Raw genomic sequence first — 24,182 nt, forward strand, 5'->3', positions numbered from 1 at the left:
CTCTCTCTCCAGACCTCCCCTCAGTGTCTCTCCTCCAGAAGACTCCCTCCTCTCCAGTCAGCTGCCACGCTACAGGTTTCTACCCTGACAGAGCCATGATGTTCTGGAGGAAAGATGGAGAGGAGATTCATGAAGGAGTGGAACATGGAGAGATCCTCCCCAACCATGATGGATCCTTCCAGATGAATGTTGACCTGAACATTTCATCAGTCTCACCTGAAGACTGGAGGAGGTACGACTGTGTGTTTCATCTCTCTGGTGTGGAGGACATCATCACCACCAAACTGGATGAAGAACAGATCAGAACCAACTGGAGGAAAAATAAAAATATATTCAGTGAAGAAGGTAAGAAACACAATCTGAATGATTTAGTTTTTCTAATGTTTGAATAACGAGATCACTGCATGAATCAGAAGCTCTATACGTCATAACGATCATTTAAGTTACTGAAAGTTTAAACTCATCACACAGACTGTACCATGTGTGAGAGCAGTGACCAATCTAGGATTTATCAAATCATTTGATGAAACTATGATCAGTTCACGTACTTCTGCTCTAACAGACGTGTTGTCTTGTCTTGTGTGTTTGTTCTGAGCAGAGAAACCCTCTGACACTATCATCCCCATCACTGCTGCAGTAGTTGCTCTTGTTCTCGTCCTCGTTGCCGTCGTAGTATTTACTGTTTACAAAAAGAAGAAAGGTGAGAATTTCTACTTTTATCAGATTATATGAAAATGAGTTGAATGAGAGATCCTCTACTTGTAAGTATAAAATTAAAAATATTTATATTTCCTTTTCATTTCAGCCAGTTGCTCTAACTCCAGTAAGTAGAACTTGTACAAATAAAAGCTTTATCTATATTATTCCAGCTCTAGTTCTAGTCTAACTGTGTGTTTTGAACCTTACAGCTCCAGACAACATCACTGAGCTCTGTGAAAGACTGAATCCAGACAGAGACGGCACCCAGCCCACGATGAAGTCAAGTATTCAAACCTCCAGTTAAAGCAGCTCAGAGAAAAGGAGACGGTTTAGTTCTTCACTGTAAATTATATTAACACTGTGAAGACAAACATGAGAATGAAGCAGCTTCAGATGAACTGAGACGATTAGAAGTCCTCACATCTGACCTGAACGTTGAACACAAACCCTTGGAAGTACATTGAACTCTGATAGAAGTCATACACACGAATAAGTAAATACATTGATTCATTCTACGAGAGTCTCTCAATATACAAATATATAATGTAGGTTTGTGGTTTCAGCTGATTTATGAATACTCATCAGACTTATTTAAATAGTTCTTGTGAACTTTCTCTAGTTTCACAGTTGAAAGGACTGCTCAGACGTTCAGGTAAAGTAATTTACCCTTCAGCTTATTATATTTGATATACTTGAGGTGGCACAGTGGTGTGGTGGTTAGTGCTGACGCCTCACAGCAAGAAGGTTCTGGGTTTGAATTCTTTCTGTGTGGGTTCTCTCCAGGTACTCCAGCTTCCTCCCACCGTCCAAAGACATGCTGGTTAGGTTCATTGGTGATTCTAAATTGGCCGTAGCTGTGAGTGTGAATGGTTGTCTGTCTCTCTGTGTTAGCCCTGTGATAGACTGGAGACCTGTCCAGGGTGGACCCCACCTCTCGTCCCAATGACAGCTGGGATAGGCTCCAGTCCCCCTGCGATCCTCCAAAGCACAAGCAGTTACAGAAAATTAATAAATGAATGTTTTATTGTATGTGAATATTCTGTTGAATATCTGGTATGTGCAATGTTTTGGAAAAACAGGAATTCTTGGTCTGATTGGACCGACTGTAAAGGTTCCACTACAGGACAAAATCAACTGAAAACTGATTATATGCTGTGGTTAAAAGTTACTGAAGTGGAATTAAAATGGCCATAACATTTGCTGAACTGATTATAATTTTTCTTTTTTTTTTTTTTACATTATTGTAACTTAGAAACTAAAAGATGATGATGTAAAAAAAAAATTACAAAGTTTCACAAAAAAACATGTAAAAAGTCAACTTCCTGCTGACATGAGCAGCAGCTTGATTTTCTAACCACCACTCTGCAACAACCCCTGCACCCATAATGTCTGCAGCAGCTCAGAAAACACATTATTCAGACACCTGTGGGATGTTGAATGCAACATATGAAAGAGATGCTTGTCTGATCCTTTTCAAAAGACACTGGAGAAAAGGATAGATAGTGTATGAATATAATAATAATGAAAACATAGAACCTAAATCCTTTGTTCGGAGGATAGAACACATATGCTTTAGACAACAAAACTACCCAAAAAATGTTTGTAATCATTTACAGGAGAAGTGAGTCTAGCAGGTTTTGCTGCAAGGAAAGCTATGAGACAGAGATAGAAATCAAATTTTTTGATTTTGAAAATGATTGCTTGTGTGTACCTCGATTAAGGCGACTGAAACTGTAGTTCTTCTTGTATTCAGCTGTCACAGAGTAAAAGGGGAAACTCGTTGCAGGACAGATGAGACAAACAAGGTCCAATGTTTAAAGTTCTGTATGTTACCTGAGCTGGTGTGTTTTGGACTTTAGCAGCAGACAAGTAGAGACAGACAGCTTTAGATGAAGCAGCAGAGACACAGACTTCCCTCTGAACATATTGTAGAAAAAGAAGCTAAAACATTATAAATAATAATTGTGTTGTGGAAGTTTATTTGTGTTGGTTAAAGCCCTTGTTCACCTGTTGGAAGGTGAACATCCCTCAAATATTCACAGAATGTAAACACAACAAGGACGTAGAGGATAAAATCATCTGACTTTTCATCTCAGTTCTTCCTCTCAGCTCGTCACCAGCTGTCTCAACAAGATGAAGAAGCTAATGATTCTGCTCCTCCTCTGTCACGCTGCATCTGCAGGTAAGACCGTGATAAGTACAGACATATATTTATATTTTCTAATTAGTTTGATTATAGTCAGGTATACTGAACATGCAGCTGTTTGTGTTCTAGAGCTAAAAGGAAACTAATGGGACTGCATGTATTCACAGATAAATATGTGTCAGCCGTCTCATGGACCCTACATTAGTCTAGATGATGTGTTCATTTCAGACATATTCATTAAGATATTAAAACACGTTCTAATTCCATCATAAGGTGTGTACTATCATAATGCTGTTAAAACTCATTTTGGTACAAGGAAATACATCGAATGTTCAACAGGACAAAACTAATAGAACAGGTTGGTTGTGTTTTCTGTGCAGAGATTGAGCAAAAATAAAAATGTTGTACCAGGGACAACTGAATAATGTTATAAAATGATACATTTAAATGACTTAAGTTCTGTTTTCCCTGCAGAGAAACACTCTTTGATGTTGTGTTTTACAATATCTTCTGGAAACCCAGACATCCCAGATTATGTGGTTGTGGGAACTCTTGATGGGATTATCTTGGGTTACTATGACACCACCATGGAAGCACCAGAACCCAGACAAGAGATGGTGGTAGAATCAATTGAAGAAGATCCACAACAATGGGAATTTGTCATTCAGACCTGCCTGGACTATTATCAGAACCTCAAACATCAAAGTGCCAGTTTTATGCAACACTCAAACCAAACTGGAGGTATGTTACTGAACTTATTTTTTTATTTTAGCCCTAGATTAGACCAGACTTCAACTAGTGCTGTAATGTTCAGGATAATAATAACAATAAAAAAACTTAACTTAGGATAAGTTCACTGCATGAGTTTGGACAGCCTTGATCTAATCCTCAGTTAAAGTAGATCCTTAGTTTTATCTGTTTGTATCAGCTTGGCATGACTTGACATATTTTCACACTCTTCTCTGCAAAAAGATTCTTGACCTGTCAGACTGTGAGGGTGTTCTCTTGTGCATTGCCCTCTTCAGATTTTCTAGATTTTCTATAGGATTCAAACCAGCAGCAGCAGGTTGCATCTCTCTTCATTTTCATCTTTCTAATGGATGTCAGAATGTTGTGTGTTAAAAATAACTGAAGCTCTTCAGGATTCCCTCAAACTTTCCTATAGCCCTAGTTCCAGCTGAAGAAATGCATGATACTGCCACCCCCATGCTACACTGTGTGTATGGTGTTTACTGATTGGTGGGCTGTTTTTATGCCTTTTTATGCCTCTACTATTTGGGACGAAAAGCTCAACCTCTCATCAGACCATGACACATTTTACCTACTCTCTACAGGAGACTGGGGTACACCGTATCTCTGTAACAGGAGTTCTCAAGCAGCAAACAGGCACTCTGCAGCCTCTCCTGTTTATCAGTATAATATAATATAATATAATATAATATAATCAAGCACAGGATTTAGTTTTGTGTGAAGTCATGCACTACTTACTGTATGTTTAAACAGTGCCCCTCTCTGGTGAAGATGTGACATGAACCAGTTCAGCTGACTGTCCTTGATCCTGGGTCTCAGTCTAGTTTACATCAGTCAGTCAGTCAGTCAGTCAGTCTCTCTCTCTCTCTCTCTCTCTCTCTCTCTCTCTCTCTCTCTCTCTCTCTCTCTCTCTCTCTCTCTCTCTCTCTCTCTCTCTCTCTCTCTCAGGTCCTTATATTGTCCAGCAGATCATCGGCTGGGAATGGGATGATGAGACTGACATAGTTGACGGTTTTACAAAGTACGGTTTGAATGGAGAAGACTTCCTTGCATTTGATGTGAAGACGGAGACTTGGATCTCTTCAAACCCACAGGCTGAACTCACTAAACAGGAGAGGAACAGAAATAAAGACAATAATAGGTTATGGAAGAACCTCCTCACAGTGGTTTATCCTAATGTGCTGAAGATGTATTTGAACCAATGGAAGAATATTCTGAATAGAAAAGGTAAAGTAAACATATCTCTAGCATAGTGTTTACATATCATGGTACATAGATGACATGCTACTTCTACTCCATTACATTTCTAGTTACTATTATTTTATTCATTTAGTGGAGTATTAATGTGTCTAGTTTCTGTCTACTAATTTCATAAATAAACTTGACTCCAGTATGTATTCAAAACATATGACATCCAGTCTAATAATGACATCAACTGTCTCTCTCTCCAGACCTCCCCTCAGTGTCTCTCCTCCAGAAGACTCCCTCCTCTCCAGTCAGCTGCCACGCTACAGGTTTCTACCCTGACAGAGCCATGATGTTCTGGAGGAAAGATGGAGAGGAGATTCATGAAGGAGTGGAACATGGAGAGATCCTCCCCAACCATGATGGATCCTTCCAGATGAATGTTGACCTGAACATTTCATCAGTCTCACCTGAAGACTGGAGGAGGTACGACTGTGTGTTTCATCTCTCTGGTGTGGAGAAGGACATCATCACCAAACTGGATGAAGAACAGATCAGAACCAACAGAGGGAAAACTGATAATGATAAAGGTGAGAAACACAAATGACATACACATGATGTCAGATTATCTGTACTCATTTTCTTAACCTTCTCTATCTTCACATGTTGTTTATTTTCTCAGCAGAGAAACCCTCTGACACTATCATCCCCATCACTACTGCAGTAGTTGCTCTTGTTCTCGTCCTCGTTGCTGTCGTAGGATTTACTGTTTACAAAAAGAAGAAAGGTGAGAGAATCTAAAGAGTTGATGAATTTATTCAGACTGAGATGAACTGGAGATGATGATGTTTCCCCATTTTTAACTGTGACACTGAAAACTCTCCTTTTTATTTCAGATAACTCCCCAACGTCTCGTAAGTAGAATTAGTTTCCCTCTGACATGTACTCTGTGGACTGTTTGTATTTTTATCTCCAGTTCAATATTAGTAATCAAACGTTTCTTTGAACCTTACAGCTCCAGACAACAGCACTGAACTCACCAAGGGACTGAATCCAGACAAAGATGACACCCAGCCGACAGTGAAGTCCAGAGGTCACAACTCCACTTAATCAGAGCAAAGGTGGATATTTTTCTTTACTGTAAAAAACATTACTACTGCAAGGACAATCTTAGGGGGCGAAAATTAATTTTACTGGCATCTATCTATGAAGTAAGAAAAGCTGAGACACTTTTTGCACTGTTTTACTATTATGCTCCTTTTACTGTACGTTTTTGTATAGTTCTTGTTGTATCCACATTTTTTGTATAAAATCATATTTTTTGTTGTTGTCCTTTAATAAATAAAACAATTCCTCAGATGTCCAAGTAAAATGTATTTTTATTTCTCAGTAGGTTACATTGATAATTCAATTTGACGACTTTGTTTGTCCTTCAGTTGCACATTTCCAGTGAAGAACCATGAATTATTAAAGAAATAAACAAAGAAGGACAGTTAGTATAGCAGTTTAGGAAAAAAGAAGATGGAAAAGATAGACCACGACTTCAGTAGTAGTAGTAGTATTACAATTTTATTAATTATTAATTAATTAATTATGTAAAATAAAAATATTTGTTGGTGTCATATTGCATATAAGATCATGCATTCATTGGTGTGGATGTTACTTAGACATGTAGCACCCACCTAGACCAGACCAGGCACCCCCACCCCATAGCAATGACACTCCTTGATGTCAGCAGACATCCCCAGCAGGATGCAGCCTGACACAGACACACACACAAAAACACTTTAGGAACAACTAAACCTGGCCGCCAAATTCACTAGATCCCAAACTAATCAAGTATCTGTGGGATGATCCACAGAGGCTCCTCCCCTCACAGGCCCCCCCCACTAACAACATTGTGTTGCCAGACACCACAGGACACCCTCAGAAGGCCCATGTCCATTCTCTGATGAGTCACCACAAGGGAGACCTACACAATATTAGTCATAATGTTATTATAGAGAAGGTCACCACCATCTCTTTGGTTTTGTTCAGTTCTATCTCACCATTCTACAAGCTCCTGAAGAGTTGATCCGTGGTGTTGTGAGGGGCCCGACAGCAGAGACAGCAGAACTGTGTCATCAGTGTATTGTTTGTATAGTCACTCTTTTTCCCTCAGACTCTTCATATAATATCCAAACCAACGTGTCATGTGATGTTCCTACGTCTTTATCATTGGCTGATCAGCTGCTGAGGTGACGTCTCGCTCTTTGACCTTGTTATCAGATTTTATTAGTTATCCTTGTTGTTGGGCATTTTCACACAAAGTTGACCCTCTGTTGTTGTTGGATGTTTTGTATTTGAAATGAAGATCCTTGTTTTACAGCCTGTTGTCTTTATGTAAATCAATGAATTATGACACAATGTAGACTGCAATCAAATCCACACAATCAAAAACAGAACCACACTCAGTAAATAAATGGTATAAACATCATTGGTGTATGTTGGCATTGAGAAAAATCAGATGCTTCAGCTTTGATGGGCTGAGGGAGTGAACGGCTGGAGCAGGTCGGACAGATACAGTTTGAATTGAATCCAGAAACAAACCGCTAAAGTTGCAGTAATGTGTTATGGAACTGCTCTCCTACAGTGAACACTGCTAGACTTGTTCTGTGTGTTACCTGAGCTGGTGTGTTTTAGACTTTAGCAGCAGACAAGTAGAGACAGACAGCTTTAGATGAAGCAGCAGAGACACAGACTTCCCTCTGAACATATTGTAGAACAAGAAGCTAAAACATTGTAAAGGATTATAAATAATAATTGGTTAAAACTCTTGTTCACCTTTTGGAAGGTGAAATATTCATGGAATGTAAACACAAAAAGGACGTGGAGCGTAACATCATCTGACTTTTCATCTCAGTTCTTCCTCTCAGCTCGTCACCAGCTGTCTCAACAAGATGAAGAAGCTAATGATTCTGCTCCTCCTCTGTCACGCTGCATCTGCAGGTAAGACCGTGATAAGTACAGACATATATTTATATTTTCTAATTAGTTTGATTATAGTCAGGTATACTGAACATGCAGCTGTTTGTGTTCTAGAGCTAAAAGGAAACTAATGGGAGTGCATGTATTCACAGATAAATATGTGTCAGCCGTCTCATGGACCCTACATTAGTCTAGATGACGTGTTCATTGTCAATGTGGCTTTTCAGACATATTCATTAAGATATTAAAACACATTCTAATTCCATCATAAGGTGTGTACTATCATAATGCTGTTAAAACTCATTTTGGTACAAGGAAATACATCGAATGTTCAACAGGACAAAACTAATAGAACAGGTTGGTTGTGTTTTCTGTTTGCTCTGGAGTGCAGAGATTGAGCAAAAATAAAAATGTTGTACCAGGGACAACTGAATAATGTTATAAAGTGATACATTTAAATGATTTCCTTGCAGAGAAACACTCTTTGATGTGGTATTTTACAATATCTTCTGGAAACCCAGCCATCCCAGATTATGTGGCTGTAGGAAGTGTTGACAGTGTTATCATGTTTTACTACGACAGCAGCATGGAAGCACCAGAACCCAGACATCACATTAAACATGTGAGGGGGTTCTCTTGTGCATTGCCCTCTTCAGATTTTCATTAACATTAGGTGTCATGTCAAACATTGGGGACTCTCACACCATTACAGCACTACAGTAGGGAGGCAGAAGATGACGTAATCTTTAAATGGTCTCTATCCATACCTCTCTGAGCTTCTCCATCCGATCACTTGTGCTCGATGTCTCAGGTCAGCTGATCAGCTGCTCCTAGAGGTACCAAAGTCTAATAAGAAGCTCAGAGGGGACAGAGTTTTCTCTGTTGCTGCTTCCAAATTGTGGAACGAGCTACCACTGCACGTCAGACAAGACCCTCACTGTCCATTTTTAAAACTTGTCTTAAAACCCATTTTTATTCCTTGGCTTTCGACCCAACATGAGACCCTGTTTTTGTGCTTTTTTTTAGTGTTTTTATTTTTATTGTTTTGCTGTTTTTAATAGTTTATATATAAAGCACTTTAAAACAACCACAGCTTAAACAAAGTGCTGGACATAGGTAAGACAAAGTGGAGTAGAGTTGAGTTGAGTAATGTAATTATATGATGAATAATATGATGTTTTTCCTTAAAAAATGATTTACCACGCACACTTTAAACAGGACGGCAGCAGCATTGGCACAGTCAAGATTTCCACAGTGTTCATTTGTTCTTTCTCCGTCAGATAGCATTAGTCCACTCAGCTCACAGATCAGTGTGTCCAGCTCTGTTGTCCAAGTCGCCACAAGTCCAGACACCACCACCAGTCAACTTGTTAGCTTAGCTAGGAGGCTAAAAGAATGTCAGTAAGTTAGTAGCTAAAGTCAGATTATTTCTGAGATAGTTGTGATGAATGCTGTTTGGGGAGATCAATGCTCCCTGGAAATGTTTTCCTCAGGGCCCAACAGACTCTAGTACTGTCGCTGCAAGTTGCTGCAAGTGAGGTCAAAGTTCAGGATTACAATAACAAGGTGTCATGAAGTCAGAAACTAAACATGTTTTAGAGACGCAGCTTCACACTGAGACTGTGTTTCTCCTGCAGTGGAACACTCCTTGATGTTTTACCTCGCGTTACCCTCTGGACTCCCAAACGTTCCAGACTATGTGGCCTTTAGGAAAGTGGACGCAGTCATGATGGCTTACTACAACAGCAAGATGGAAGCACGAGAGCCCAGGCAAGACTGGGTTGTATGCTTAACTGAAGATGACCCACAGCAATGGGAAAGGATCACCCAGGAGTGCATACATTATCAGCACCTCTTCAAAGACAAAAGCGACATATCCAGCTGCACGCAAACCAAACTGGAGGTAGGTTACAGATAGCAGAATGGATTTATAACACACAGCAATCCTTCTGACTTCAGCCCCAGATTAAAGGTTGTGGTATAGTAATATATGTCAACAACTAAATATTTAAACAAAGCATTGAAAGGATTTTACCCATCTGTTGTAGTTGTAAGTAGACAACTGTTAGCATGCTAACTTGCTCATGTCCAGCCTCAGAGTTTCCTCATCAGAGCTGCCACATGTGTCACTATGAAAGATGGATTAGTATGGAAATGAGTTTTCCTTGTGGATAAAATAGATCCTGGATCTGACTCTTGTTTCCTCTCTCTCAGGTGCTCTCATTGTCCAGCAGATCATGGGCTGTGAATGGGATGACGAGAGCGAAAACGTTGTTGCTTCTAAACAGTACGGTTTGAACGGAGAGGACTACATTGCGTTTGATTTTAGGACGGAGACTTGGATCGCTTCACACCCACAGGCTGAAACCACTAAACAGGAGTGGGACGGAAATAAAGACAATAATGATTTTTGGAAGAACTACCTCACATCCATTTGTCCCGCATGGCTGAAGAAGTTTTTAAAGTATTATAAGAGTTTTCAGCTCAGAAAAGGTAAAGTCAGATGTCCTGATGATTCTGGTAATATGAAGATAAACAGCCTCAAGAATTTTAACTAGTTAGAGACGCTAGTCAGAGTCTGTGAGGTGTAGCACAACCAGAGGCATTGAATATGACTGTGGGCACCCACTAGGGGTGCTGAATTTATTTCTAACACAAGAAACACATGACATCCACTCTAATAATGACATCAACTGTCTCTCTCTCCAGACCTCCCCTCAGTGTCTCTCCTCCAGAAGACTCCCTCCTCTCCAGTCAGTTGCCACGCTACAGGTTTCTACCCTGACAGAGCCATGATGTTCTGGAGGAAAGATGGAGAGGAGATTCATGAAGGAGTGGAACAAGGAGAGATCCTCCCCAACCATGATGGATCCTTCCAGATGAATGTTGACCTGAACATTTCATCAGTCTCACCTGAAGACTGGAGGAGGTACGACTGTGTGTTTCAGCTCTCTGGTGTGGAGGACGACATCATCACCAAACTGGATGAAGAACAGATCAGAACCAACAGAGGTAAGAGTTAAAATTAATGACAGTGAGAAACACAGAATAATATCCCCATGTTCGTTTTTGAAATTATTTTTAATGATATGATATTTCTTTTTTTCTGAATGTGTGAACTGTCACTGCTGCTACGGATATTAAGACCCTAACCATAACCCTCAACAAGTTAAACTGAATCACTGTACACGTGATGACTGATGTCAGATTATCTGTACTCATTTTCTTAACCTTCTCTATCTTCACATGTTGTTTATTTTCTGAGCAGAGAAACCCTCTGACACTATCATCCCCATCACTGCTGCAGTAGTTGCTCTTGTTCTCGTCCTCATTGCTGCCATCGGGTTTTCTGTTTACAAAAAGAAGAAAGGTGAGAGAATCAAAGAAGCAGAGATGATGAATTTGTCCAGATTAAATTGACCAGATTTGACTTTATTGTCCCTCCATTTTAATCTGAAATTATACATCTTTCTTTTTTTTTTTTTAATTGCAGACAATTTCCTGACATCTCGTAAGTAGAACTTGTTTTCGTTCTTTAGGTTTCTTACTGGTGACATATCCCCAGGATCAACAGACTAACTGTGTGTTTCTGACATTATAGCTGCTGACAGCTAGGAAGTCTCAAAGAGGCTGAATCCAGATTAACACAGCTCCCAGCACACACTGAAGTCAAGTATTCACATCTCCAGTTACACTATAGTGCAGTAGTAAATTAAGTAAGGAATTTTAATGTTGGGGTTAAGAACAGGGAGTTATGGAGTTATATCAATGGAAAGTCAGTTCAACGATGGAAACTTGCATTGATTGGTTTGAACATGTAAACATAGAAACCTTTATCTCCACGTGTCCAAATCTCAAAATGTGACCCATGATTAAATATAACACAATACAGAAACCACATAAATCTGGTGTGTTTGATGTGAAAATGGATCCAGAAAGTGTTAAGATGACTGGAAACAACTTGTCTTCTTGAGTTTAGATCGGTGGAGAAAATGTCTTAGAATCCTTTCTGTGTGGAGTCTGCATGTTCTCCCTGTGTCTGCGTGGGTTCTGTCCAGGTTCTCCAGCTTCCTCCCACCGTCCAAAGACATGCTGGTTATGGTTGTCTGTCTCTCTGTGTTAGCTCTGTGATAGACTGGAGACCTCTCGCCCTATGACAGCTGGGATAGGCTCGAGCCCCCCACGACCCTTCACAGGACAAGAGGTTACAGGAGATGAATGAATGTTTTATTGTATGTGAATATTCTGTTGAGTATCTGGTATGTGCAATGTTTGGAAAATCAGGAAGTCTGATTGGACCTATTGTAAAGGTTGTATTTCAGTAACGTTCCACTAGAGGGCGGAATCAACTGAAAACTGATTATATGCTGTGGTTAAAAGTTACTGAAGTGGAAATAAAATGACCATAACATTTGCTGAACTGTTTTTTTTTTTTTTATTGCGATTACTATGACTAAAGATGACGATGATGTAAACATTAGTACACAGTACACAGACATGAGAATAGATAAAACTCACAAAAGAATTAAAAATAAAATTAAAATCATAAAACAATCAAATAATAAAAACAATAAGAACCAACATTGCAAACTGAGTTAAAAGCCAAAGAGAAAAATATGTGTTTTAAGAGAGGATTTAAAAAGAAGAAGTGAGTCAAAAGCAGGTCGTTCCGTTTGAGGCGAGGTCACCTCTCGACTTCCTCTATGTCTTAGGGACAACCAACAATGACTTATCTGCCGACCTGAGACAGCGTGAGGTAGTTATTTAGTATCGTTTATAGCCTAATACTTTAGCCCAACACAGCAAATACATATGGTTTGTCTGTTGACAAGCCCTTTTGCATTCAATGTTTTTATGAGAAGCCTAATAACTGTCTAATTTTGTGCAGTTGTTCTGTTACAAAAGCATTCTTACTTTTGTTTAATATTTCAATAAAACTTGTGCAATTGTGCAAACAAATGAATAAAACACTGCAATCAAATCCACACAAGCAAAAACAGAACCAAACTCCATGAACAAACGGTATAAATGTCCTTCAAATCAGATGCCTTAGCTCTGATGGGCTGATAAGATTTCTTCTCATCATGAGTATCTGCCCTGTTCTCTGCTGTCAGCCACAGAGTCTTCATTAATAAGCAGTGATGAACGAGTAAAAGGAAAAAAATAGTGAGGAGCCAGCTCTCACTTGATGGGAATCAGCTCTTAGAGCCAGCTCTTTTGTGCATGACTTATGACTAGTGTGAGGGAATGTAAAGCTGGAGCAGGTCGGACAGATACTGTGGAGAGAGGCCATGAACACATTTAAAAACAAATAAGAGAATTTTTAATTGAATCCGGAAATGAACCATTAAAATTGCAGTAATGTGTTATGGAACTGTTCTCCTCCAGTGAACCCTGCTAGACTTGTTCTGTGTGTTACCGGAGCTGGTGTGTTTTAGACTTCAGCAGCAGACAAGTAGAGACAGACAGCTTTAGATGAAGCAGCAGAGACACAGACTTCCCTCTGAACATATTGTAGAAAAAGAAGCTAAAATATTATAAATAGTTCATTTTAATGTGTTCTGGTTAAAGCCCTTGTTCACCTGTTGGAAGGTGAACATCCCTCAAATATTCATGGAATGTAAACGTAACAAGGACATAGAGGATAAAATCATCTGACTTTTCATCTCAGTTCTTCCTCTCAGCTCGTCACCAGCTGTCTCAACAAGATGAAGAAGCTAATGATTCTGCTCCTCCTCTGTCACGCTGCATCTGCAGGTAAGACCGTGATAAGTACAGACATATATTTATATTTTCTAATTAGTTTGATTATAGTCAGGTATACTGAACATGCAGCTGTTTGTGTTCTAGAGCTAAAAGGAAACTAATGGGACTGCATGTATTCACAGATAAATATGTGTCAGCTGTCTCATGGACCCTACATTAGTCTAGATGATGTGTTCATTGTCAATGTGGCTTTTCAGACATATTCATTAAGATATTAAAACACATTCTAATTCCATCATAAGGTGTGTACTATCATAATGCTGTTAAAACTCATTTTGGTACAAGGAAATACATCGAATGTTCAACAGGACAAAACTAATAGAACAGGTTGGTTGTGTTTTCTGTTTCTGTTGCTCTGGTGAATGACTTAAGTTCTGTTTTCCCCACAGTGAAACACTCTTTGATGTTCTATTTCACAATATCTTCTGGAAACTCAGGCATCCCAGATTATATGACTGTAGGAAGTATTGACGGGATTGTCATAGGTTACTACGACAGCACCGTGGAAGCACTGGAACCCAGACAAGACTGGGTGGTAGAATTAATTGAAGAAGATCCACAACAATGGGTAGCAGCTGTTCAGCGCTGCTTGGACCATTATCAGGTCCTCAAACGTGAACTTGCCAGTTTTATGCTACCCTTGAACATAACTGGAGGTATGTTACTGGACTTATGTTTTTCTTATATTTATTTTAGCCCTAGATTAGACCAGACTTCAACTAGTGCTGTAATGTTCAGGATAATAATAACAATAAAAAACTTAACGTAGAATAAGTTCACTGCATGAGTTTGGACAGCCTTGATCTAATCCTTAGTTAAAGTAGATCTTTAGTTTTATCTGTTTGTATCAGCTTGGCACAACTTGACATATTTTCACACTCTTCTCTGAAAAAAAGATTCTTGACCTGTCAGACTGTGAGGGGGTTCTCTTGTGCACTGCCCTCTTCAAGGCCTCCTCAGTCTAGTTTACATCATTCTCTCTCTCTCTCTCTCAATTCAATTCAATTCAATTCAATTCAATTCAAAATGGCCTTTATTGGCATGAAAGTTTTTTTAAAAAACAATATTGCCAAAGCAAAGCATCAAAGTACAATACAATAAATCAAAGATATATACATTATGAACATTCTATTAGTTATATACAGTGTGTGTGTGTGTGTGTGTGTGTGTGTGTGTGTGTGCCTCGATCACTCACTGTCCCTCAGGGTGTGGCATGTTAACACATACTGGGCAGCAAGGTGTGCCCGCTCTCCTTCTCCGAGGAGTATTTTTAATTTGGAGAGGTCGTCCAGCTCTTTGAAATCTGGTACCAAAGAGCTGAACTTGTTCCAATAAATTTCTCTAGTGTCATTTAATTTTGTACATTGTAGGAGAAAGTGCATCTCCGTCTCAACCTCACCTGTCGAACAGTGACCACATTTTCTGTTTTCTTTTGGTTGCCTTGATTTGTTGTGTCTTCCTGTTTAGATTGCCAGTTTGTGGTCACTGAGCCTGTACTTGGTTAGGATCTGTCTCTGCTTTCTATCTCTGACAGTAGAGAGATATTCTGCTAATTCATAATCTCTTTTAAGGGCAAGATAACATTCCAATCTACTTTGGCTTTTAGTTGTTTCTTCCCAATGGTCCAGATAGCTTTCTTTACATTATGCTATAATTTGCTTTACCCTGATTACTGTTTGTAGAGCAGTGTTGTTGTGAGGCTGGTCAGAGTGTGTCTGAGAGGGGGCAGTTAGCCTCAGTACCAACTGACATAGGGGACTCTTTTCTGGGCTCAGCTCTTGGGTTTGGAGGGCTTTGGAGTGGAGGGTGTCTCTGGGGCTGGATTTCAGGTGGTTAAAAAAGTTGAGCGTTCTCTTCTGAATGTTGATTATCAGTGGGTATCTGCCTAATTCTGCTCTACATGCATTTGTTGGTGTGTTTCTGTGTACGTGTAAAATGTATCTGCAGAATTCTGCATGTAGAGATTCTGTTGGATGTTTGTCCCAACGGGTAAAGCTCTGATGACTGAGTGGACCCCATACTTCACTACCGTACAGCGCAATGGGCTGGATGACACTATCAAATATTTTAAGCCAGATTTTTATTGGAATATGGACATTATAAAATTTTCTCTTAATTGCATATAGAGCTCTTCGAGCTTTTTCTTTTAGTGCATTCACTGCCATGTTGAACCTCCCTGATGCTGTTATGGTTATACCAAGGTAGGTATAACTCATGCTGTGTTCAATGACATGATTATTGATGGTAAATTAGTGTTTGTTCTCATGACACCTGGGTCGTTTTTGAAAGATCATGACATTTGTTTTCTTCATGTTTACTGCCAGGGCCCAGTTCTGACAGTACTTTTCTACTACGTCCAGCTGTAGCTGTAGTCCTTGTTCAGTAGGAGACAGTAGAACAAGGTCATCAGCATAGAACAGAGACTTCACCTCTCTGTCTAGGAGGGAGAGGCCCGGAGCAGCACATTTATCCAACCCAACAGCCAGTTCATTTATATACAGATTAAATAACGTCGGACTTAGGTTGCAACCCTGCCGAACACCTCTTCTCTGGGGGAAGAAGTCAGTTAATTTGTCTCCAATTTTAACAGCACACATGTTTTCCAAATACATCGATTTAACCAGATCATACATTTTGCCACCTATGCCACATTTTAAAAGTCTGTAATAGAGCCCTTCATGCCAAATAGAGTCGAAAGCTTTCTTGAAATCAATAAAGCAGGCGAATATTTTTCCATTCTTAGTTTGTTGTACATGTTTGTTGATTAAAGTGTGAAGGGTATATACATGGTCAGTGGTGCGGTGTTTTGGGAGGAAGCCAATCTGACTTTTACTTAAGATTGACTGTTCCTCAAGGAAATCTAGTATTCTTGTATTAAGAATACTACAGAATAGTTTACCCAGACAGCTGCTGACACAGATGCCACGGTAGTTATTAGGGTCTGATTTGTCCCCACTCTTATGAATGGGGGAAATGAGCCCTTTGCACCAGATGTTGGGAAAACATCCTGCCTGTAGTATAAAGTTGAACAAATGTAACACTGCACCCTGCATTTCTGGGGTGCTGCTTTTGAGCATTTCATTTTTAATGCTGTCTGGACCACAAGCTTTCCTTGGCTTCAGACATTTTATCTGTGTGGTTATTTCTTCCCAAGTAATTTTGAAATCAAGGGGGTTTTGGTTGTCTTTAATTGTTTCTTCTAATTTTTGGAGTTTTTCTTTCATAATACACTGATCTGAATTGATTTGATTGATTGGTATGTCTTTGTATAAATTTTCAAAATGTGATCTCCAGATGTCACCGTTTTGGATGGGTAATGTCTGCTGTTGCTTTGTGTTGAACTTGTTCCACATATCCCAGAATTGATTTTGGTTAATGGCATTATCAATATCTTCAAGTTTCAATTGGGTATAATTTTGTTTTTTGATCCTAATTGTGTGTTTATATGTGTTTAAAATTTCACTGTATCGAATGCGCAGGGCTGGGTTGTACGGTTGGCGATGTTTCTCATTGGCTATTTTTCTCAGCTCTTTTCTGATTTCTTTGCATTCCTGATCAAACCATTTGTCAGTATTTTACCTTTTAACAGGTCTCCGTCTTTGCTTTATGAGGTCAGCCCTAATAGCTGCCTTATGAAATATCATATTGATATCATCAGTGGCCTTGTTTACCCCATCTCTGGTAGGGACATATTGATTTTGAGTATATGTTGATATGTAGTTCATCAGATCTCTCTCTCTCTCTGTCTCTCTCTCTCTCTCTCTCAGGTCCTTACACTGTCCAGCAGATCATGGGTTGTGAATGGGACGATGAGACTGACACAGTTGACAGTTTAACAAAGTACGGTTTGAATGGAGAAGACTTCCTTGAATTTGATGTGAAGACGGGGGCTTGGATCTCTTTAAACCCACTGGCTGAAATCATTAAACAGGAGAGGAACAGAAATAAAGACAATAATAGGTTATGGAAGAACATCATCACAGAGGGTTATCCTAATTATTTGAAGATGTTTTTGAACCAATGGAAGAATTTTCTGAATAGAAAAGGTAAAGTAAACATATCTCTAGCATAGTGTTTACATATCATGGTACATAGATGACATGCTACTTCTACTCCATTACATTTCTAGTTACTATTATTTTGTTTATTTACTGTGGTATTAATGTTTATTAAGAAGGACTGATCTTTCCCTACTTACTAATTTAGTAACTAATGAAAAGTTGACTCCAGTATGTATTCAAAACACATGACATCCAGCCTAATAATGACATCAACTGTCTCTCTCTCCAGACGTCCTCTCAGTGTCTCTCCTCCAGAAGACTCCCTCCTCTCCAGTCAGCTGCCACGCTACAGGTTTCTACCCTGACAGAGCCATGATGTTCTGGAGGAAAGATGGAGAGGAGATTCATGAAGGAGTGGAACATGGAGAGATCCTCCCCAACCATGATGGATCCTTCCAGATGAATGTTGACCTGAACATTTCATCAGTCTCACCTGAAGACTGGAGGAGGTACGACTGTGTGTTTCATCTCTCTGGTGTGGAGGACGACATCATCACCAAACTGGATGAAGAACAGATCAGAACCAACAGAGGGAAAAATAAAAATGATGAAGGTGAGAAACACAAATGACATACACACGTTCATTTTTAAATTATCATTAATAATATTGTTTTCCCTTTTTCTAATGAATGTGTGAACTGTCACTGCTGCATGTGATGACTGATGTCAGATGATCTGTACTAATTTTCTTAACCTTCTCTATCTTCACATGTTGTTTATTTTCTGAGCAGAGAAACCCTCTGACACTATCATCCCCATCACTGCTGCAGTAGTTGCTCTTGTTCTCGTCCTCGTTGCTGTCGTAGGATTTACTGTTTACAAAAAGAAGAAAGGTGAGAGAATCTAAAGAGTTGATGAATTTATTCAGACTGAGATGAACTGGAGATGATGATGTTTGCCCATTTTTAACTGTGACACTGAAAACTTTCCTTTTTATTTCAGATAACTCCCCAACGTCTCGTAAGTAGAATTAGTTTCCCTCTGACATGTACTCTGGACTGTTTGTATTTTTATCTCCAGTTCAATATTAGTAATCAAATGTTTCTTTGAACCTTACAGCTCCAGACAACAGCACTGAACTCACCGAGGGACTGAATCCAGACAAAGACGACAGCCAGCCGACAGTGAAGTCCTGAGGTCACAACTCCACTTAATCAGAGCAAAGGCGGATATTTTTCTTTACTGTAAAAAACATTACTACTGCAAGGACAATACTGGAGGGTGAAAATTAATTTTACTGGCATCTTTCTATGAAGTAAGAAAAGCTGAGACACTTTTTGCACTGTTTTACTATTATGCTCCTTTTACTGTACGTTTTTGTATAGTTCTTGTTGTATCCACATTTTTTGTATAAAATCATATTTTTTGTTGTTGTCCTTTAATAAATTAAAACAATTCCTCAGATGTCCAAGTAAAATGTATTTTTATTTCTCAGTAGGTTACATTGATAATTAAATTTGATGACTTTGTTTGTCCTTCAGTTGCACATTTACAGTGAAGAACCATGAATTATTAAAGAAATAAACAAAGAAGGACAGTTAGTATAGTAGTTTAGGAAAAAAGAAGATGGAAAAGATAGACCACGACTTCAGTAGCAGTAGTAGTATTACAATTTTATTAATTATTAATTAATTAATTATGTAAAATAAAAATATTTGTTGGTGTCATATTGCATATAAGATCATGCATTCATTGGTGTGGATGTTACTTAGACATGTAGCACCCACCTAGACCAGACCAGGCACCCCCACCCCATAGCAATGACACTCCTTGATGACAGCAGCCATCCCCAGCAGGATGCAGCCTGACACAGACACACACACAAAAACACTTTAGGAACAACTAAAAAAAAAACATGAAGAACAGTACAAGGTGTTGACCTGGCCTCCAAATTCACTAGATCCCAAACTGATCAAGTATCTGTGGGATGATCCACAGAGGCTCCTCCCCTCACAGGCCCCACCACTAACAACATTGTGTTGCCAGACACCACAGGACACCCTCAGAAGGCCCATGTCCATTCTCTGATGAGTCACCACAAGGGAGACCTACACAATATTAGTCATAATGTTATTATAGAGAAGGTCACCACCATCTCTTTGGTTTTGTTCAGTTCTATCTCACCATTCTACAAGCTCCTGAAGAGTTGATCCGTGGTGTTGTGAGGGGCCCGACAGCAGAGACAGCAGAACTGTGTCATCAGTGTATTGTTTGTATAGTCACTCTTTTTCCCTCAGACTCTTCATATAATATCCAAACCAACGTGTCATGTGATGTTCCTACGTCTTTATCATTGGCTGATCAGCTGCTGAGGTGACGTCTCGCTCTTTGACCTTGTTATCAGATTTTATTAGTTATCCTTGTTGTTGGGCATTTTCACACAAAGTTGACCAGGTGTGTCACCTCTGTTGTTGTTGGATGTTTTGTATTTGAAATGAAGATCCTTGTTTTACAGCCTGTTGTCTTTATGTAAATCAATGAATTATGACACAATGTAGACTGCAATCAAATCCACACAAGCAAAAACAGAACCACACTCAGTAAATAAATGGTATAAACATCATTGGTGTATGTTGGCATTGAGAAAAATCAGATGCTTCAGCTTTGATGGGCTGAGGGAGTGAACGGCTGGAGCAGGTCGGACAGATACAGTTTGAATTGAATCCAGAAACAAACCACTAAATTGCAGTAATGTGTTATGGAACTGCTCTCCTCCAGTGAACCCTGCTAGACTTGTTCTGTATGTTACCTGAGCTGGTGTGTTTTAGACTTTAGCAGCAGACAAGTAGAGACAGACAGCTTTAGATGAAGCAGAGACACAGACTTCCCTCTGAACATATTGTAGAACAAGAAGCTAAAACATTGTAAAGGATTATAAATAATAATTGGTTAAAACTCTTGTTCACCTTTTGGAAGGTGAAATATTCATGGAATGTAAACACAAAAAGGACGTAGAGGATAAAATCATCTGACTTTTCATCTCAGTTCTTCCTCTCAGCTCGTCACCAGCTGTCTCAACAAGATGAAGAAGCTAATGATTCTGCTCCTCCTCTGTCACGCTGCATCTGCAGGTAAGACCGTGATAAGTACAGACATATATTTATATTTTCTAATTAGTTTGATTATAGTCAGGTATACTGAACATGCAGCTGTTTGTGTTCTAGAGCTAAAAGGAAACTAATGGGACTGCATGTATTCACAGATAAATATGTGTCAGCCGTCTCATGGACCCTACATTAGTCTAGATGATGTGTTCATTGTCAATGTGGCTTTTCAGACATATTCATTTAGATATTAAAACACATTCTAATTCCATCATAAGGTGTGTACTATCATAATGCTGTTAAAACTCATTTTGGTACAAGGAAATATATCGAATGTTCAACAGGACAAAACTAATAGAACAGGTTGGTTGTGTTTTCTGTTTGCTCTGGAGTGCAGAGATTGAGCAAAAATAAAAATGTTGTACCAGGGACAACTGAATAATGTTATAAAATGATGCATTTAAATGATTTCCCTGCAGTGAAACACTCTTTGATGTGGTATTTTACAATATCTTCTGGAAACCCAGCCATCCCAGATTATGTGGCTGTAGGAAGTGTTGACAGTGTTATCATGATTTACTACGACAGCAGCATGGAAGCACCAGAACCCAGACATCACATTAAACATGTGAGGGGGTTCTCTTGTGCATGGCCCTCTTCAGATTTTCATTAACATTAGGTGTCTGTCACGTCTTTTGTCATGTCTTGTCCTTCGTCATGTCTTTTGTCATGTCTTAGTTTCTGTCATGTCTTCCGTTCTTGGTCTTTTCGTCATGTCTTTTCACAGTTTTAGTTTCTTGGGTTTTCTGTTTATTGTATTTTGTTAAGTTCTTGGTTTTTCATAGTCATGGTTTAGTGTTTAGGTTTTCTGTTTCCTGTTTTATTTTGTTAAGTTCTGAATTTCCTGTTTTGTTACTCCATGTTTTCTTTTGATTAGATCATTGGTTTCACCTTGTGTTAATTCTTCATTTGCTTCACCTGTGTCTCGTCACCCCTGTTCCTCATGTGTATATATAGCCCTGCCTTCCCCTTTGTCTCTGTCGCGTCATACAGCTTGTTTCCATGTCATAGAGTTTCACGTTATCCATGTGTCTTGCCATTGTTTTTGTTCATGCCATAGATCCATGCCAAGTCATAGTTTTGTTAGTGTTTTTGAGTTGTGTTTTTTTGGGATTTCCTGCCATACCCGCAGCGACCTTGGTTTTTGTACGTTTGTTCTGTATTAATTAAAACCCCTTTTTGCCAACTCCTGCCTCCTCAAGTCCTGCATCTGGGTCCTAAATCTCAACCCCCGTTACCCTTTGTGACAGTGTCGTTGGGTGTCATGTCAAACATTAGGGACTCTCACACCATTACAGCACTACAGTAGGGAGACAGAAGATGACGTAATCTTTAAATTGTCTCTCTCTTTACCTCTCTGAGCTTCTCCATCCTTTCACTTCTGCTCGATGTCTCAGGTCAGCTGATCAGCTGCTCCGAGAGGTACCAAAGTCTAAACAGAAGCTCAGAGGGGACAGAGCTTTCTCTGTTGCTGCTTCCAAATTGTGGAACGATCTACCACTGCACGTCAGACAAGACCCTCACTGTCCATTTTTAAAACTTGTCTTAAAACCCATTTTTATTCCTTGGCTTTCGACCCGACATGAGACCCTGTTTTTGTGCTTTTGTTTAGTGGTTTTATTGTTTTTATTATCTTTATTGTTTTGCTGTTTTTAATAGTTTTTTTTATAAAGCACTTTAAAACAACCACAGCTTAAACAAATTGCTGTATATAGGTAAAACAAAGTTGAGTAGAGTTGAGTTGAGTAATGTAATATAATATTTTTTTCCTTAAAAAATTATTTACCACGCACACTTTAAACAGGACGGCAGCAGCATTGGCACAGTCAAAATTTCCACAGTGTTCATTTGTTCTTTCTCCGTCAGATAGCATTAGTCCACTCAGCTCACAGATCAGTGTGTCCAGCTCTGTTGTCCAAGTCGCCACAAGTCCAGACACCACCGCCAGTCAACTTGTTAGCTTAGCTAGGAGGCTAAAAGAATGTCAGTAAGTTAGTAGCTAAAGTCAGATTATTTATGAGATAGTTGTGATGAATGCTGGTTGGGGAGATCAATGCTCCCTGGAAATGTTTTCCTCAGGCCCCAACAGACTCTTGAACTGTCGCTGCAAGCTGCTGCAAGTGAGGTCAAAGTTCAGGATTACAATAACAAGGAGTCATGAAGTCAGAAACTAAACATGTTTTAGAGACGCAGCTTCGCACTGAGACTGTGTTTCTCCTGCAGTGGAACACTCCTTGATGTTTTACCTCGCGTTACCCTCTGGAGTCCCAAACGTTCCAGACTACGTGGCCTTTAGGAAAGTGGACGCAGTCATGATGGCTTACTACAACAGCAAGATGGAAGCACGAGAGCCCAGGCAAGACTGGGTTGTACGCTTAATTGAAGATGACCCACAGCAATGGGAAAGGATCACCCAGGAGTACATACATTATCAGCACCTCGTCAAAGACAAAAGCGACAGTATCAAGCTGCATGCAAACCAAACTGGAGGTAGGTTACAGATAGGAGAATGGATTTATAACACACAGCAATCCTTCTGACTTCAGCCCCAGATTAAAGGTTGTGGTATAGTAATATATGTCAATAACTAAATATTTAAACAAAGCATTGAAAGGATTTTACCCATCTGTTGTAGTTGTAAGTAGACAACTGTTAGCATGCTAACTTGCTCATGTCCAGCCTCAGAGTTTCCTCATCAGAGCTGCCACATGTGTCACTATGAAAGATGGATTAGTATGGAAATGAGTTTTCCTTGTGGATAAAATAGATCCTGGATCTGACTCTTGTTTCCTCTCTCTCAGGTGCTCTCATTGTCCAGCAGATCATGGGCTGTGAATGGGATGACGAGAGCGAAAACATTGTTGCTTCTAAACAGTACGGTTTGAACGGAGAGGACTACATTGCGTTTGATTTTAGGACGGAGACTTGGATCGCTTCACACCCAGAGGCTGAAACCACTAAACAGGAGTGGGACGGAAATAAAGACAATAATGATTTTTGGAAGAACTACCTCACATCCATTTGTCCCGCATGGCTGAAGAAGTTTTTAAAGTATTATAAGAGTTTTCAGCTCAGAAAAGGTAAAGTCAGATGTCCTGATGATTCTGGTAATATGAAGATAAACAGCCTCAAGAATTTTAACTAGTTAGAGAAACTAGTCAGAGTCTATGAGGTGCAGGAGAACCAGAGACATTAAATATGAATGTGGGCACCCACTAGTGGTGCTGGATTTATTTCTAACACAAGAAACACATGACATCCACTCTAATAATGACATCAACTGTCTCTCTCTCTCTCTCCAGACCTCCCCTCAGTGTCTCTCCTCCAGAAGACTCCCTCCTCTTCAGTCAGCTGCCACGCTACAGGTTTCTACCCTGACAGAGCCATGATGTTCTGGAGGAAAGATGGAGAGGAGATTCATGAAGGAGTGGAACATGGAGAGATCCTCCCCAACCATGATGGATCCTTCCAGATGAATGTTGACCTGAACATTTCATCAGTCTC

The 24,182-nt window shown here is 39.5% G+C and overlaps 2 protein-coding genes and 1 long non-coding RNA gene across 3 annotated transcripts; all 3 read left to right on the forward strand.

Annotated features, from left to right (window-relative positions):
• The first annotated feature begins 353 nt into the window (after positions 1–353).
• LOC311501367 lies at positions 354–1,665 on the forward strand. The gene is made up of 3 exons (XR_014699511.1): positions 354–700; positions 806–823; positions 909–1,665. It is a non-coding gene; the product is annotated as an uncharacterized lncRNA (long non-coding RNA).
• A 1,167-nt stretch (positions 1,666–2,832) lies between these two features.
• LOC311500952 (major histocompatibility complex class I-related gene protein-like) lies at positions 2,833–5,890 on the forward strand (the record flags this gene model as incomplete). The annotated part of the gene is made up of 7 exons (XM_084562587.1): positions 2,833–2,881; positions 3,320–3,586; positions 4,544–4,822; positions 5,047–5,370; positions 5,463–5,567; positions 5,677–5,694; positions 5,796–5,890. The coding sequence occupies 7 exons, from the start codon at positions 2,833–2,835 to the stop codon at positions 5,888–5,890; spliced, it is 1,137 nt and encodes a 378-aa protein (XP_084418713.1).
• A 1,472-nt stretch (positions 5,891–7,362) lies between these two features.
• On the forward strand, positions 7,363–18,978 carry LOC311500953 (class I histocompatibility antigen, F10 alpha chain-like). The gene is made up of 10 exons (XM_084562588.1): positions 7,363–7,768; positions 9,385–9,650; positions 9,962–10,240; positions 10,457–10,728; positions 13,836–14,169; positions 17,281–17,559; positions 17,804–18,127; positions 18,306–18,407; positions 18,517–18,534; positions 18,634–18,978. The coding sequence occupies exons 2-10, from the start codon at positions 9,560–9,562 to the stop codon at positions 18,708–18,710; spliced, it is 1,776 nt and encodes a 591-aa protein (XP_084418714.1). The 5' UTR covers positions 7,363–7,768; positions 9,385–9,559; the 3' UTR covers positions 18,711–18,978.
• Positions 18,979–24,182: the final 5,204 nt, after the last annotated feature.

The sequence above is a fragment of the Chelon labrosus genome (assembly GCF_963514085.1).
Source record: "Chelon labrosus genome assembly, chromosome: 16".
In the NCBI taxonomy this organism is placed as follows: domain Eukaryota; kingdom Metazoa; phylum Chordata; class Actinopteri; order Mugiliformes; family Mugilidae; genus Chelon; species Chelon labrosus.